This window comes from Eutrema salsugineum, unplaced genomic scaffold (assembly GCF_000478725.1).
Source record: "Eutrema salsugineum unplaced genomic scaffold, Eutsalg1_0 scaffold_14, whole genome shotgun sequence".
Classification (NCBI taxonomy): Eukaryota; Viridiplantae; Streptophyta; class Magnoliopsida; order Brassicales; family Brassicaceae; genus Eutrema; species Eutrema salsugineum.
The window spans coordinates 5,548,240-5,564,303 of record NW_006256877.1 but is presented as its reverse complement, the minus strand read 5'-3'; the positions used below and the strand labels follow the sequence as shown (position 1 = coordinate 5,564,303).

General features: G+C 38.9%; 2 protein-coding genes and 1 non-coding gene across 3 annotated transcripts; all 3 read right to left on the bottom strand.

Annotated features, from left to right (window-relative positions):
* Positions 1 to 4,508: 4,508 nt before the first annotated feature.
* On the bottom strand, positions 4,509 to 5,996 carry LOC112088410. Its single transcript, XM_024158685.1, has 6 exons — positions 5,816 to 5,996; positions 5,528 to 5,759; positions 5,370 to 5,451; positions 5,182 to 5,237; positions 4,596 to 5,128; positions 4,509 to 4,528 (listed from the first exon to the last, which is right to left on the bottom strand). The coding sequence occupies exons 1-6, from the start codon at positions 5,994 to 5,996 to the stop codon at positions 4,509 to 4,511; spliced, it is 1,104 nt and encodes a 367-aa protein (XP_024014453.1).
* Positions 5,997 to 7,549: 1,553 nt separating this feature from the next.
* On the bottom strand, positions 7,550 to 8,362 carry LOC18022656. The gene has a single exon (XM_024158684.1). It carries the CDS (start codon positions 8,360 to 8,362, stop codon positions 7,550 to 7,552), a length of 813 nt encoding a protein of 270 aa, XP_024014452.1.
* A 6,966-nt stretch (positions 8,363 to 15,328) lies between these two features.
* Positions 15,329 to 15,436, bottom strand: LOC112088724. Its single transcript, XR_002900668.1, has one exon. It is a non-coding gene; the product is annotated as a small nucleolar RNA R71 (small nucleolar RNA).
* Positions 15,437 to 16,064: the final 628 nt, after the last annotated feature.

The following is a 16,064-nucleotide window of genomic DNA, read 5'->3' as shown; positions in this document are numbered from 1 at the left end:
TTGAATGTTTGAGTATAATTTTAGTAGTTGAAATTTACATCGAAGTGAAAAAACAAAAAGTTAATTTTTTGTTTTTGAAATGTCTATATACGATCTACGAAAGTGGATGTATACGTCCAAAAATGCCGAAGGGTCGTTGACTGAAGATTTCAAAAACGGATTGGAAATATTCATGTATTACGCCGGCCTTATGCAAACTGTAATTGAAAGTGACAAAATGTATTGTCCTTGTGTGAAATGTAAAAATAGGAAACATATTCCTATTGACACTGTCTGGCAGCATTTATTGAATAGAAGGTTCATGCCACAATATTTTATTTGGTATCAGCATGGAGAGGGATATGCTCAAAGTAGTGGTCAGATGGCTGCACGGAGTAGTAGTAATCATCAAGAACATGGAGATTTTGAAGCGTCAAATGATTATCAAAGTAGTCAAGTTCAGAGTGAAGATCAGGATAGGATGCATGATATGGTTACTGATGCATTTCATGAAACACATGCTGATATTGTTGAGGAGCCCATGCAGATGCGAAACGCTTTTATGATATGTTAAACGCAGCAAAACAGCCTCTTTACGAAGGATGTAGAGAAGGTTTATCTAAATTATCATTAGCAGCTCGGATGATGACAGTAAAAACTGATCACAATTTATCTGAAGTTTGCATGAACGATTGGGCAGATCTTATTAAAGAGTATTTGCCAGATGATAATTTGGCTGCTGAAACGTGTTATGAAATTAAAAAGTTGGTTTTTAGTCTTGGATTGCCTTCTGAGATGATTGATGTATGTGTTGATAATTTTATGCTTTTTTGGAGAGAAGGTTCAAGAATGCTGTTTCTGCCAAAAGCCAAGATATAAACCGGAAATTGATGGACGTAAGAAGATTCCGTACCAACGAATGTGGTATCTTCTTATAACTGATAGGTTAAAAAAGACTATATCAATCTGAACGGACAGCTGCATCGATGAGATGACATGCAGAACATTCACAAACAGATGGCAAAATGACTCACCCTTCTGACGGAAAATCTTGGAAACATTTTAACACCGTACATCAAGACTTTGCTAGATCTAAGTGAAATGTTGATCTTGGTCTTTGCACTGAAGGGTTTAGTCCATTTGGTATGTCTGGTAGGCAATCTTCTTTATGGCATCTGATCCTTACGCCATATAACCTTCCTCCAGATATGTGCATGCAAAGGAAGTTTTTGTTTCTAAGTATCTTAGTCTTTGGTCCAAATCACCCGAAGCGGGCCCTTGATGTGTTTTTGCAGCCACTCATACATGAGTTAAACCAGTTGGCATGTCGGAGTATGAACATATGACTGTTCGAGTGGTAAAAACTTTACGATGCGAGCAGTGCTTATGTGGACAATAAGCGACTTTCCGGCATACAGAATGCTATCAGGTTGGACAACGCATGGGAGGTTTTTGATAGGACTAATGCATTTCAGGTTAAACATGGTCAAAAAACCTGTTAGTTTGATTGTCACCGTCGGTTTTTACCACCAAACCATCAATATAAAAGAAACATGCGTTTGTTTATAAAGAACAAATTGGTTTGTCTCCCCCACCAGTGTACCTAACATGGGTAGATCTTGAAGCGCAAATAGATCATTGGGGTGGACTTGAAACGGTCCCTCGTGGAGGAAATTAGCACACTCCAGTGAATATGCCTGAAGGATATGGGGTTCATCATAATTGGCACAAAAAGTATATTTTGGGATCTGCCATATTGGAAAGATCATTTGCTGAGACATAATCTTGATGTTATGCACATGAAGAATTTGTTTGATAACATCATGCATACCGTATTGAACATCCAAGGAAGAACCAAAGACAGGGTCAAATCATAGATGGACTTGCCTGATATATGTAATAGAATTAAGTTGCATATTGTGAGTAATGGAAAAGCACCAGTTCCGGTATTTCGGTTGGGTGCAGAACAAAAAGAGTCATTGTTTAATTGGGTATCATCAGCCGTGAAATTTTCTGATGGGTATGTATCTAATTTAGCTAAATCTGTGGAGAAATGACAAAAGTTTTCAGGGATGAAGAGTCATGATTGTCATGTGCTTATGCAACGATTCCTTCCTTTTGCATTTGCTGAACTCCTACTGGGACATCTCCATGAGGCTCTAGGAGGCATTGGAGCTTTCTTTCGTGATTTAAGTACAAAGACGTTATCAGTAGATGTAGTTGCACAACTTACAATAAATATTCCAATACTGTTGTGCAATTTAGAGAAAATATTCCCACCTGCATTCTTTGATGTTGTAGAACATTTATCTATACACCTCACTCACAAAGCAGAGTTAGGAGGATCTGTTCAGTTTAGGTGGATGTATCCGTTTGAACGCTTTATGAATCATTTAAAGGGTAAGGATAAAAACTTAGCAAAAGTTGAAGGGTCTATCGTGGCGGGAAGTTTGACAGAAGAAACTTCTCATTTCACGTCTTACTATTTTGCTCCAAAGGTTTGTACACGAAAACGGGCTCTTAGACGTTATGACGATAGTGGTGTAGGACAAACTTACGCAGTAGAAGGTGTACCAGATATATTCTCACCGATTGGACGTCTAAGTGGGAAACTAAAGGAAACTTGTTGGTCAAATGAAAAGGACTACCACAGCGCACATACATACATCATTTTGAACAGCGACGAATTGGCTCCTTACGAGAGGTACTACAAGATTACTTATATTGATTACCATATATGATTTGATGCAAAAAAAAATATTAATTAACAATATTTGTTTTGCAGCACTTTTGTCAGTCAAATCCGAGAATGCATTGACGGTGTTTCAGAAGATGAAATTAACAATCGGAAAGACCAACTTTGTGCATTGTGGTTAAAATCTCAGGTCGATCATGATGACATGACATATGCAGTATGATTTTACGAGTTGCTCCATGGTCCTATATATAAGATAACTACTGCAACTATGTATTTCACCCGTGGCTATGTTTTCCATACTTACAGTCATGGCACTCAACGGGCAACTACCAACTATGGAGTTTGTGTACGAGGTGAAGTGGACTTTTATGGGATCATAAAAGAGATAATTGAAGTGGAATACCCCAGATTAGTAAGGATGAAAACTGTTCTATTAAAATGTGATTGGTTTGATCCAACAGTGGGTCGTGGAGTGCGTATTAACAAATTCGGAGTGGTAGATGTAAACACCTCATGACGGTACAATAAGTTTTAGCCTTTTATCCTTGCATCACAAGCAGAACAAGTCACATTTGTTCCATATCCTCGAGTTCGAAGTACTGGAATTTCATGGTTGGCAGTTATAAAAGTTGCTCCAAGGGGTATATTTGATGGTGTAGATCTCCCGCCTATGCAACAAGATGATTGTGTAGACATTACTGAACCTGAGGTTGAAGAACGTGTTCTTTTAATTGATCCACGTAATCGACAAGTTGAAGATCTCCATGGGGACGAGACTGAAGAAGCTGCTGATGAATTTGAAACAAGCAGTGATGAAGATGATGAGATTGAGAACGGCGAGGAAGATGATGAACACAATGACATATCCCCGGAAGACGTACCTAAATGCTAACCATAATATTGATCAGTGTCTCGACGTCGTCTCATGCATTAAACGTAATTTTAAATGTTTTGGGCACAGAAATATTGTTAAATGTTATAAAAATAACTTTTTATTACTTAGAAATGTGTAAAAGTGAAAGACAATCAAGTTAAGAAAATTGTCAAATGTTGACTTTAGACAGGCATTGACTTTTACGACGACTTTACGATGAAATTAAAAAATCGTCGTAAATGCGTCGTAATACTCTAACCCTAAACCTATAGGGTTTGGCTTTCTCACCTTATAGAATTGTTTTTTTAAGGAGTTTCCTGAGGAAACCCATTTATGCTATAAGGAGTTCTAGTATAAGATTCAAAAACTTGTAAATCTATGGTTAACATTACGTCGAATTTACGACGACTTGTACATGATCCTCGTAAATGCGTCATAATTCACCGTCAAAGTTACGACGAAATATAACCCATAAATCTTGTAATCATCATTTCCTGGGCTATATGATGGGTTTCAAGCATGAAAATTACATGGTTTACATTCTCATAAGATACATATACGTTATATACAAAAAAAAAATATTTTTTTTTCATATATATACGTTATCAAGTGTTCTTAAGTACATATATACATTTAGGGAAACATGTAAGGATTCATCTTAAACATTAGTATTTTCATCATTATGCTATATATACTTACAAGAAGTTGTATTGCACACATATACAATGTTTAGTAATGCATGTATATACTTGGGCACGTATAAATTTTTTCATTTTATCAAATTTTGAAAAATATTTCGTAAATCTGTCGTAACATATTTGGAAACAAAGAATCTGTCGTAACTCCAGTCTACAGTCGAAGTCTGCTTTAGAAGTCTACTTTTGACATTTTTGTAAAAACGCGTTTTAAGCAAATTTATAAACTATTTTTCAATTTTTTTTGGTGTAGAAATGTTTCTTAGTAAGTGATTGAACTACCTAGTGAATTTTATTTCGTTTCAATGGATATTTATTGTTGAATCAGAAGTTTCGATTTTTAAGGTACTTAGCTCTGCAGCCATTTTCTCCCTGATTTTTCGAATGTTTTTATCGCAAAGTTCCGGAGGAAATGGCAAATCCAATGCATGACACTCGATGTACTTCAGGCAGTACACTCCGCAATCACCACTCTGAATGTTTTGAGGTATCTCCGTACCTGGTACTCGCGAATGGGTGAACGGCGTGTAGGGGAATCTCCACTTGTCATCGTCAGATGCACATGTCTGAAGAAGGTAGGGTATCATAACCGCAAGAGGCTCCACAGCTTCGGCAATTTGTTCGTCAGATGCATATTTGGTTCTCGCATGGCTATCCCATATCGTGATATGCCTCGACACAAATGAGACATGTATAGCTACCAAATGGTCCTCCCTAATGTGCAACATGGAGTACAAATAGTTGACATCATATGCCCACGTCTTCTTAGTCTGGCAGTAGATAGGTAATTCGCCAGTGTAGTACGAATATGCTCCAGGCGGTAGAAGTTTGCCAGACCCATCTGCATTCGGGTCAGAGTTTTTGAAGTCTTTGTAGTCACGCCTCCAAACAGTAGCAAACATGAGTTGAGGAAGCAAATCCGGTCAGATACAAACCACTCCGAATGCTTGGATAATCGCAGCCTGAGTAGGTTAATGTAAGCTTCCATGTGCTGCATATTGGTGAAAATAAGACATGAGTGAAGTCTGCAAACGAAGTCTAAATTCTGCAATCGAAGTCTATTATAGAAGTCTACGTATGAAGTCTAAACATAAAGTCTAATATGAGAAAGTAAAACACTAACCGTATCAGCTAGCCATTTCGTCGGTGTCCGGAGAATGTAATACCACTCGATCGAAGAGTGTCTTGGGCGTTTTGGATAGGCACTGTATAAGTGAAAAAGTTAGATAGGAAATAATACTACGAGGAAGTCTACTTACATACGTATAGAAGTCTACTTACGGGTTTGATTTGATAAAGTTCATTAGAGTAATATGCTTCGCCTTGACACCGGTTTGATCAAAAGGATCATATCCACGGCGACGGCCGGAGTGAGATGCCGACGATGGAATGATGGCCTTTGCGGTGCTGTTTCCTAAGAACGGACTCTTCTGTGTCGCAGCCAGCTGGCGGTGTCTGACACTCGTTGCTTGGGCAACTATCTGAGCCGCTTCTCTGGCTTTGGCATTTTTGGCTAGTGCAACCGCGTCGAAGTCAACATCACACGTCTTCGGGTCAATTTCACAAAACTAGGCTCTGGGGCCTCTTCTTCCTTCATCTCTGGGGCCTCTTCTTCCTTCACAGTGGCCTTCTTTCCTTTTGCATCCCCAGGGGCGTTAACACTCTCACACGCACCAATGTTGACATTATCTTTCATTGGAGCATCATCTTTATCTGAATTACTCTGCAGTTTATTGTCAGAAACATGCATGAATATACAAATGAGTACACCAATGCTATAATTTAGTAACATGTTTTATCATAGTCTGAAAATTGTAAACAACTAGTTTTGAAAACATAAGTAAATAATCTCACATGGTACATAACACTAGTAAACATGTTCGAATTCAAATGACATTAGTATTAAGTGTTCCTAACTTTGTGTGATCTTGTTCGCATGTAATGTTTTCGTACAGGCGGAGGGTTTTTGGTACTAACCCCTTCATGCTTCTTGGATCCAGTGCCCTGCTGCTGGGTTGGCTCTATATTTTCTTTAACCTCTTCCTCAGTGTGCTTCGCCGACCTTTGAAGCCTCAGAAGGCGATCCAAGAAGCAGCAGGGCACTGGATCCAAGAAGCCTCAGTGTGCCATACTTCCTCTGTTTATGGTCCAGCCATGGTCCCACTTCGCGAAACGTCCTTCGTGAAGACCAGCAAGCAATACGTCCATAGGCCGGGATCAATCATGCGCTCTAACGCGCCTAGATTAACACCAATCAACAATACATACAATAGTTCTCAAAGAATCATTCATGTTCGTTTTAATTACCAATCAATCTCTAATTCTAGGTTCAGCACACACATATACAAATATGTCTAAGACAACCTATAGATCCACAAGTCCCGCCTCACCTTTGTCATTTGATGAATAACGAATATGGTTCACCTTCGGATAGATTTGACATCCAACAGAAAAACGATCATAAATTTCTTGTCACAGCTCGAAATGGGTATCAGAAGATTGATCTGGAAAGCTGGATTAGAGATCTTCACGCCGGTATGTAGATCGCCTTCTGAGGCTTTCTAGATCGCCGGAAAAATGCACACTGAGGCTTCTTGGATCCAGTGCCCTGCTGCTGGGTTGGCTCTACATTGTCTTTAAACTCTTCTACCGCACGCTCTACAGATTCAACCTTCTCGGTGAGACGTTTGATCTGCTTTTCACAGCTTCCAAGACCATTCAGCATCTTGGTTGAAAAGCTTTTGAAGCATTGGTCGAAGTGCGCTTTCATAGTAGCGACAACTCCGACCCCTTCATCATCAACGAATGATGCGGCAGAGGCAAAGGCTGTGCAGGATCTCTTGCGACTTGATTCATCTGAGGGAAGGCTCCTCTTTCCGGCTTCTGCCTTGACGATGTGTGCACCCAAAACACCTTCCAAAGGCCAATGGTTTTTTGAGAACTTGAAATTGGGGTCATGGAGTGCATTGACAATCTTAACAATATCTGGATCCTGTTCGTCATCATCCCACACGGGAAACATAAACGCCAAGTCCTTAGCCATGCAGGACTGTATGCGAGCCTGGAAAAACACAATAAGTAAATGGATTACTAGCCATATGAAGCCTCGGAAAACTACGTATGAAGTCTACTCCTGAAGTCTAGCATAGAAGTCTACTCCTGAATGTCTCACACTATTAATGGTACATATAGAAGTCTACACATGAAGTCTACTTCTGAAGTCTACTTTGAAAATACATTACTACATAGAAGTCTACTACACTAATACAGTACCTGTTTTAGCATGTTGGCTTTGACGTTCTTTCATCCTCTTGATCCTTTGTAAGCCAGCAAAAGAGGTTCTTCAGTAACATTTGGCAATGGTTCGCCAAATTCAGCAGCAAAATCCGGTAGAGCATAGTACACCCACACTTGAAGAGCTTGCACAAATCCTTCTATATGAATATTTTTGCTGAGATCTTTCTCCTTAACAGACTTGATCAAATGCTGAAAAGCAATTCTTCCCCATGGAAACTCCTTAAAACCTTCGAGATCCATCACTAGTCTGGCATGGTTGACATTTGTGGATGAGCCAGGTCTTGTTGCCACTATGAAACCAGCGTAGATACCAAGATAACCCAACCGCAGACTATCATCCCGAGACCATGATGAGCAGTTGGAACAGGCTTCGATAATTTTGGTAGTGCTTGGGCCCGACTCGGCAACGACCCCCATTAGCTCCCAAAATGCACGCATGTCATCGACAAGCGCAAGATCAGTTAAAGCCAAGTCATCCACGTACCCGCAGTTGAGTCCGGTGATCTCCTCAAACTCATGCAATGAAAACCGAACTGGAGTGGTACCAATCAAGCTCCATATCTCGTACCTCTGTTTGCAAACTATCTGAAAGGTCAGCATGTGGTGCACCAGCCTAGAAGCCCAACCAAAATCCAAGTCGTGGAACTTTAAAAAGACACCCAACGGTGACTTGTAAATCTCTTCCCATTCATCCTCTTGTAGAGCTGACTTTAGTGCAGGGACCAGCCTATAATCATCAGCATAATAGCCGATGCTTTTATCCGGGGCTGGCTCAAACCCTTTGGTGTACAGTCTTCTAGGGAATTCAGAGGCCACCATCAACGGTAACAAAGTTCTAATGAGAAAAACTAGTAACGGTTTGAAACTATACACAAATGAAGTCTACATTTTCAAAATGAAGTCTACATTTTCAAAATGAAGTCTACTTTATCAAAATGAAGTCTACTTTATCAAAATGAAGTCTACTTTATCAAAATGAAGTCTACTTTCACAAAATGAAGTCTACTTTCACAAAATGAAGTCTACTTTTACAAAATGAAGTCTACTTTTACAAAATGAAGTCTACTTTCACATTCTAAGTACAATCCGAGTCGAGAAGTCTACTGAAGCCAACCGAAGCAATCTTAACATAAAAAAACAGTACTCCCTCCGTTTCACAAAGAGTGTCGTTCTGACATTCTTCACACAAATTAAGAAATAAGATAAAAAGTCTCTTATATCCTTATTAATTTGCAGAAAATGACTCTTGGAATTATATTTATAATTAATTTTCTGAATTTATTGAGGTTAAAAATGGTATTTTATGTTAAAAATTACATTGGAATTCTAAAACGACATTCTTTTTAAAACAAAAAAAGTATCAGAACGACATTCTTTGTGAAACGGAGGGAGTATATTAAGTCAACGGAATCCACATGAAGCAATCAAAACATCATAAATACTGCATATGCAGTCTACAGAACCCAACCGAAGCAATCAATACATGATAAATGCGGTATATGAAGTCTACTAAAACAAATCATCGAAATGGAATCTACAAAGTTTATAGTGTTGACCGCCTTTATTAGATGAAGCTGGCGTCGAGAAAATACAACCAGATCTGGGAAAAAAACCTAAGTCAAATCCGACGGAAAAAATTACAGGAAGATAGAAGAAATTTAAGAATTGCTAAGTATATAACTTCGGAACAACATCTACTAACCGTTTTGAGGCAGAAAATGACATTAACCTCCAATGGCGAAAGCAGATCTGCAAAAAAAAGAAAAACCCTAATTTCAGATCTGGAAACTGGGGGTTACGAAAACGGAAAGGTGATGAATACGGAGGAGTAGGGAAGCATGGGGGTGTGGTTGAGGAAAGAAAACTTGCCTGAACGAGTTTATCGGCGGCGGTTCTGTATGTCGGCGGCGCCGGAGCAGAGAAACAGAAATCGCCTTCGACTTTTTTTGTTTTTTTACACGGAACTTTCGACGGTTTTTTTTAACGGGATCTGTAAAATTCGTATATATAGTCTGGTAATTCCGTACGGTTCGAGTAAGTTTTTTCGGTTAAGGTTACTAATTTTACGGGGTCTAGGTAAATTTACCTGGTTACAGGCAGTTTCTCTTGGTTAAGGGAAGTTATTCGCGGTTTAATTTCGGTTTAAATTTCGGTTAGGTTAATTTATTCGGTTTAGTAGACTTCAATATAGAAGTCTACAACTTTTAAAACCTAAATTATAAATTTACTTCTACTTAATTTAAAAACATACATTACCATTTACCAATATGAAAAAATAATTTCTGTACATTTGGGTTACGATTACGGAATTTATGAATGTAAATTTGATACCAAAATAATTTTTAAAAAATTTAAAAATTAAATTTAAAAATTTAATTACTTAGTAGACTTCATTTCGATAAAATTCATTTTCACTTTAGTAGACTTCGTCAGGGTGTAAACGGTAATTAGGACATCCGTTTTTTGTTTACTCAAACAGGATTAAATGGTCTTTTCACTACCCCTTTAGGTTATTTCTGCCAAATATTTTTTCAGGGGTCTACTTTTGTATTCAAAGTCAAGTTTTGGGTTATTTTTAGCAAATACCCCATAATTGAAAGACACCCACATGTGTTTGTCTTATTCGATTTGTGGATCAGTGACTATTATGCGTCGGATTTACGACACTTTTGTCGTAAATTTACAACGGATTTACGATGAATATAAAAACTATATATATATAGACGCACCCTTCTCCACTTCGTCGCTCATTCCTCCTGTCCTCTCTCTCTCTAAACCTCAGCCTTCTCTCCTCTTCTCCACGCCTCTCCCCCTCGTCTCTCCTTTTTCAGGTATTTTTTTTTAATTTTTAATATATATTTATAATTAATATTAGTTATAATTAATTTAGGTTTGAAATTAGGTTTGGAATTTGTTTAGAATTAGGTCCGGAATTAGATAATAGGTCCAGAAATTAATTTTAATTAGTATGAATTGTCTTTTGTAGACGATGCCTCCTCGGAAGACCCACTACATCAATTTTATGGCGGATGGACATTCTCTTTCTTGGACGTCTGCCTCGGGTAATACCAAGATCCCATATTCCTCCGGAGCCTCCCAAGTTCCGACGGCGGCCGAGCAGTCTCCACCACCGCCTTCACCACCACCTCCACCACCGGCACCCGAACCCTGCCCTCCGCATCCGTATGCCCGGTATATGGTGGGGGACCTATTAGCCCTACCAGGATGGGAAGGTTTTCGACGTCTGGTCATCGGAAAAGTGGTACCAAGCTCTTATTGGTAAGTAATTTTTTCTTTATCTTATTATTTTTTAAATAAATCATTGACTTAATTAATAATATATTACGTTTTTGTGTTATAAGTTTGGCTTGGATAATTGTGTCCGTCGGAGCGTTTCTGACACAATTAAGAGCTATTTCGTCGAGCCTCACTACAATTGGGGCAAAGTGTCGCAAGACATTTTCGACACCTGGTACAAATGCTTTGCGGTAAATCTCTTTTTCTCCTTCTTAATTCTAATTATTTAAAAATTGTTACATATAAATGGTTTTAACAACTATATTGTTTATTTTGAAGCAAAGGTGGGACTGGGACATCTCGATCAACGAGGAGGTCCATACACAGTTCCGCCTAAAGGCGCAGAAATGCCTTGTCAACACCGTTTCCGACTGGAAGCGGGAGTGGGAGATAGACTTCGACGACGCGAAGCCGAGCTCGATGTCCACTTACTTCTGGAATGGGTTGAAGGTGTATTGGATGGACCCGCATGCACAAGAAGTAGCTGCTAAGTGCTCGGGCGTTCGAAACCGGGTCAGTCCTGACGGTCGGAAATTAGTGACCCCGCACACTTCTGGCCAAGTACCATTTGCGATAAAACATCTGATGATGGGTTAATTTTAAATTATTTATATGTATATTTTTTTAATATAATATTGTATATATATATGTTTACTAATGTTTTAATTTAACCTTTTTTTTTGTAGGCGGAGGAGAACGGAAGAGAGCTTCCTCCAATGACGAAGCTCTTCAAGTTCACTCACCAGAAGAAGGACAAGACTTTTGTAGATGCTCGGTCAGAGGAGATCTACAACGAAGCTATGACGAGGATCGCCGAGCGGAAGACCCAGGTCACATCTGACGGTACTATCCAAGTACCTTTGACCGTCTTCGAGCAAGACAAGATCTTCGAAGAGGTATAATTTCAGTATTTTTTTTTAATTTAATTACTATATACTTATCTGTAAATATATATAACATTTTCACTTTTATTTGTAGGTTGCTCCGAGGAAAAAGGGCCACATCTTAGGGCTCTATTAGAGACTGTCCCATCGCCTCGTCTTCGGGAAGCCGTACGTACGAGGATCTGAGTCAACTGCGACAGGAGCTTGCTACAGCCAATGCTGAGATCACAAGTTTACGAGACGAGCAAGTGGCCCAGAAGCAGGAGCTCTCCGAGATGAACGGGCTCTACGACATCATAGCGGCAGTGGTTCTGCAGTTGGCTACCGCAATCCGAGAGAGGCAACGCCGATCACGGATTCTTGGAGAGGGTTATTTCGGTGGATCTTCTTACCAGCAGACGATCCAGGGTCAGACTTCGGTTCTCGTAGTTCAGACGGGAAACGACGGTACAGCGGCTACGGGCGAACATGACGAGGAGCCTTCTCGGATGTCGATCTCAACCTCGAAGATATTGATATCACTTTGTAGATTAATTTTAATTTTAAAAACATTTTGTATTTAAATTTATATTTTAATATATTAATTAGTTTCAAATTTAATTTTTTTAATTATTATTTTGTTTTATTTAATATTAATTTATTAATTTATTTTTAATATTAATTATTAATTAAAAATCAAATTTTCATTTTTTTTAATCGTCTATTACAGACTATGAGAACTACAGATTATGAGAACTATTATGAGGACAATTTTACAACTGACAATCTACCCATTCTAAGTAATTCACGCAGCCCGAAATCACTACGAATGACTTTCATTGCACCACGCTGAAAATTTCCTTATAAGTTTGCCTCCATAATAACCTGCAGAAATCGCATCTTCTGGCAATCGACCACTGGACTAAGAGGCTTCCATTAATTAACCTTTAGTCAACCACTGGACTAAGAGGCTTCCACAAAATCGTATTTTCATTAATATTTTTTTTTAATATTCAACGTAAATTCGTCATAATTTACGTCGATTTTACGTCAAACAATTTACGATGAATTAACATCGAAATGTTTTACGACGAATTAACGTTGATAATTTATGACAAATTTACGTCGATCTCTAATAATTTTAATTGTTTTTTATGAAACAGATTGTCTCATAATCATTGTTTATTCGATGTAATATTACATCGAGTTTACATTAATTTTGTGTTGAAACCATAGTCGTCGTATTGGCGTTGGAAAAACGTTACGTAAATTTTACGACGAATTCTTTCCGACAAAATTACGACGATTTCTGGATGTTGAAAATTTTACGTCGATTTTATGACGATTTGAGTTTTACGACGATCGTATTATGATAACACCGTATTTTGACCACTTTTATGGATCATAATTGTATCTTATGCAGGTGTTTTAACTCTGTTTTCAATGTTTTTAAAGTGTTTCAATGTTTTAGAGTTTCAAAAGACTTTACAGGAAACTTGGGCAAAAGATATGCAATTTGGAACAAATGAGCAATTTTGGATAAATGCAGACCGTCAGAAGTATGACAAGCGATGAAGACCTTCTCACCGTCTGATCACCCCCAAAATTTGAGACAACATAGAGGATCCAACCAGCTTTCTAATGCACTTGGTTTGGAGACAATCCAACGGTTAGATGTTCAGATATTCCAGATGCAAGAATGACAGAAAATGCAGTTCCGGAAGAGAGCAAGTGCCGGGACCGCGGCAAACACCTACTTTCCCGCGGGTAGAGCCACCGCGACCGCGGAGCTTGGTCGTTCACTTTTCCGACGACTTAATTAAAGCCCAGATCAATTCTCTTCGTTATTTTTGAAGCCCTAAGTGTCCAGAACCACCCCAGAAGCTATAAATACCCCATTTAGGTCATTCCTAAAGGTGTGGAGACGAAATAAGATAGAAAGAGAGAGAGACACACAAACCCTAGAGAGAGGGAGCCGCCGCCGTCGATCTCGAAGAAGGAGCCGCCGCTGGAGAGCATCATCGCGCCTCCACCTGCAACTCTGTTCTTCATTTTTCTTCCTTCTTTTCTTTAGTTTCCTGCACCTTCAATTTCGTTTATGATGCTTTGTTACAATATGTTTGAGTAGTTACCCAGTTGGGTTTAAAGGGATTATTCAAAGGGAATTTCATGTGTCTTTTCTTATGAATCGATAGATTTAGGATTTATAATCTTCTAGATGTTCTTCGTTTGCCTTTAATCTTACTGCGTGATTCTTTGCTGGCCACTTAGAAGCCGATCTGATATGATATGTTGCGAAAGCTTTCATTGATTTTCTGAACTAGGGTGAAACGAGCAATTCTTCTATAGGAGTGGAAACCTACATGTAGTTGAGTTGTGAATATTGATGAGTCTTGTCCTGCTATTGCATCTTCTCCCTTCCAGAATCAGAGTGGAAACCTACTGATTAGGGTTGCGAGAGATAGTTGTTTAGTGCTGCGAAAGTAGGCTATTCATACTTCCGTGCCTCGAGTTCTAGAACATACGTAGTTGATTACCTTTATCACTTGTTTAAAATCGACATAGCATAGACAATGAACCCCTGCGAAACCCCTTGAGCCCCAACGTTTGTCTTTCATTGCTTACAACCTTCAATTTAGTTTGCTTTTCATTTGCTTGTTCTTTGCTTTCAATCGCCTAGTTTAATCATTATTTACTTGCCTTCTATTCGCTTTGTTTCATCGCTTTACCTGCTTTAGTTTTCTTTCAATTGTTTTTTAATTGCTTTCTAGTTTAGATTTAGTGACAACCAAAACCCAAAACCAAAACCTTTTAGTTCTAATCTGATTTAAGCATTGTGTTGAATTCGTACTGAAACAGCTAAGTCTCTGTGGATCGATACCCTAAGTACTACAGCGCACATCTGTGCACTTGCAGACATTTAGGGGTTATAAATTTAAAACCTGAAGCTTAGTAAAACGAAAAACACACAAACCCCGTTTACAACTCGCTCATCAAGTTTTTGGCACCGTTGCCGGGGACTTAAATTTGTTTCGTTGCGAATCCCAGCTTAAATCCATTAGAACATTTGTTTATTTTTACTTTTTCTTTTGAATTTTTCAGGTTTCTCTGCGATGAGAGACCGGGAACATGTTCCCGGGACTCTTGGTGATCCACCAAATCGTGTGGATGGTGATCCAAGCGATGATGACCTGACTGATGATGAGTTTGAAGAACCGATCTATGATGAAAATGAGCCGATCGGATCGGTCAAACACAAAGATGATGAAGAACTGATTGGAAGTTTCGATTCACTCGAAAAATTCATGGGAGATCGAAGAGCTATTCAACCAGCCTTACCTGAGGATGGCAAAACCAAAATTAAGGTACCCCATATCCATTTAGTTCAACAAAATCAATTCTCTGGTTATTCACTCGAAAATCCGATAGACCATATCGAGACTTTCGAAGAATTATGTGCAACCATTACAGCAAATGGAGATTACCACAAGTGTAGTCTTTTCCCATTCTCTCTTAGAGATAATGCCAGCAAATGGCTAAAATCTTTGCCACCTGCTTCACTAAAAACGTGGGCAGCGTGTAAAACTGCTTTCCTAAATCATTTTTACACTAGAAATCTTGCAAATCTCTTAAGAAAGAAGATAAGAACTTTTAAACAAAAAGAAGATGAAGATCTTTTAGATACTTGGGAAAGATTTAGGGAATACCAAAGAGATTGTCCACACCATGGATATGCCGAGGAATACCTGCTAAGTATCTTCTATCACGGCATAACTCCAGAGTTACGACACTCTTTTGATATAGCAAGTAATGGAGATTTCACAACTAGATCTGTAGAAGATGCTCACGTTTTCATTAAAAATTTAGGAAACAGCATCCGAAATCAAGTAACCTTTGATAATTCTGCACTTCCTGAAAAGAAAGAAGAAATTTCGGAAGTTATAAAGTGTCTCCGTCACATAATGAGTCATCTTGGATTGCAACAACCAAATAGGGTACACAATACGTGTAACTTTGATGGCTGGGACAACCCAATGGATTCTTATGGTCAAGGAATGGTTAACACTGCAGAAGTCTATCAAATTCAAGACTTTCCATTCGTTTCTGATCACCGCGGGTCCATGCATCCGGACCGCGGCCAAGCAAGGTTTCACCGCGGTCGTGATGCTGCTGACCGCGGCCAAGACATGATTCACCGCGGTCGTGAGCCACCTGACCGCGGGAAAACGTCTTTCACCTGGTTGGAAAAAGAAGGAATCACGAATGAAGATGTTGAAAAAGAAGTGGTAGGAGAAAAGGGTGGACAAGAAGTAAGAGAAGATTCATCCCGGGAAATCCTTGGAGAAGACCCAATTCCACCT

What these genes read in the sequence shown, in the direction of transcription:
- LOC112088410 (XM_024158685.1), bottom strand. Translation starts at nt 5,996, where the DNA reads ATGCATGTTTCTGACAATAAACTGCAGAGTAATTCAGATAAAGATGAT. An exon ending in AACTTTATCAAATCAAACCC is followed by an intron (nt 5,452 to 5,527) that starts GTAAGTAGACTT and finishes TCACTTATACAG; the next exon opens with TGCCTATCCAAAACGCCCAA. An exon ending in TTATCCAAGCATTCGGAGTG is followed by an intron (nt 5,129 to 5,181) that starts GTTTGTATCTGA and finishes TACTGTTTGGAG; the next exon opens with GCGTGACTACAAAGACTTCA.
- LOC18022656 (XM_024158684.1), bottom strand. Translation starts at nt 8,362, where the DNA reads ATGGTGGCCTCTGAATTCCCTAGAAGACTGTACACCAAAGGGTTTGAG.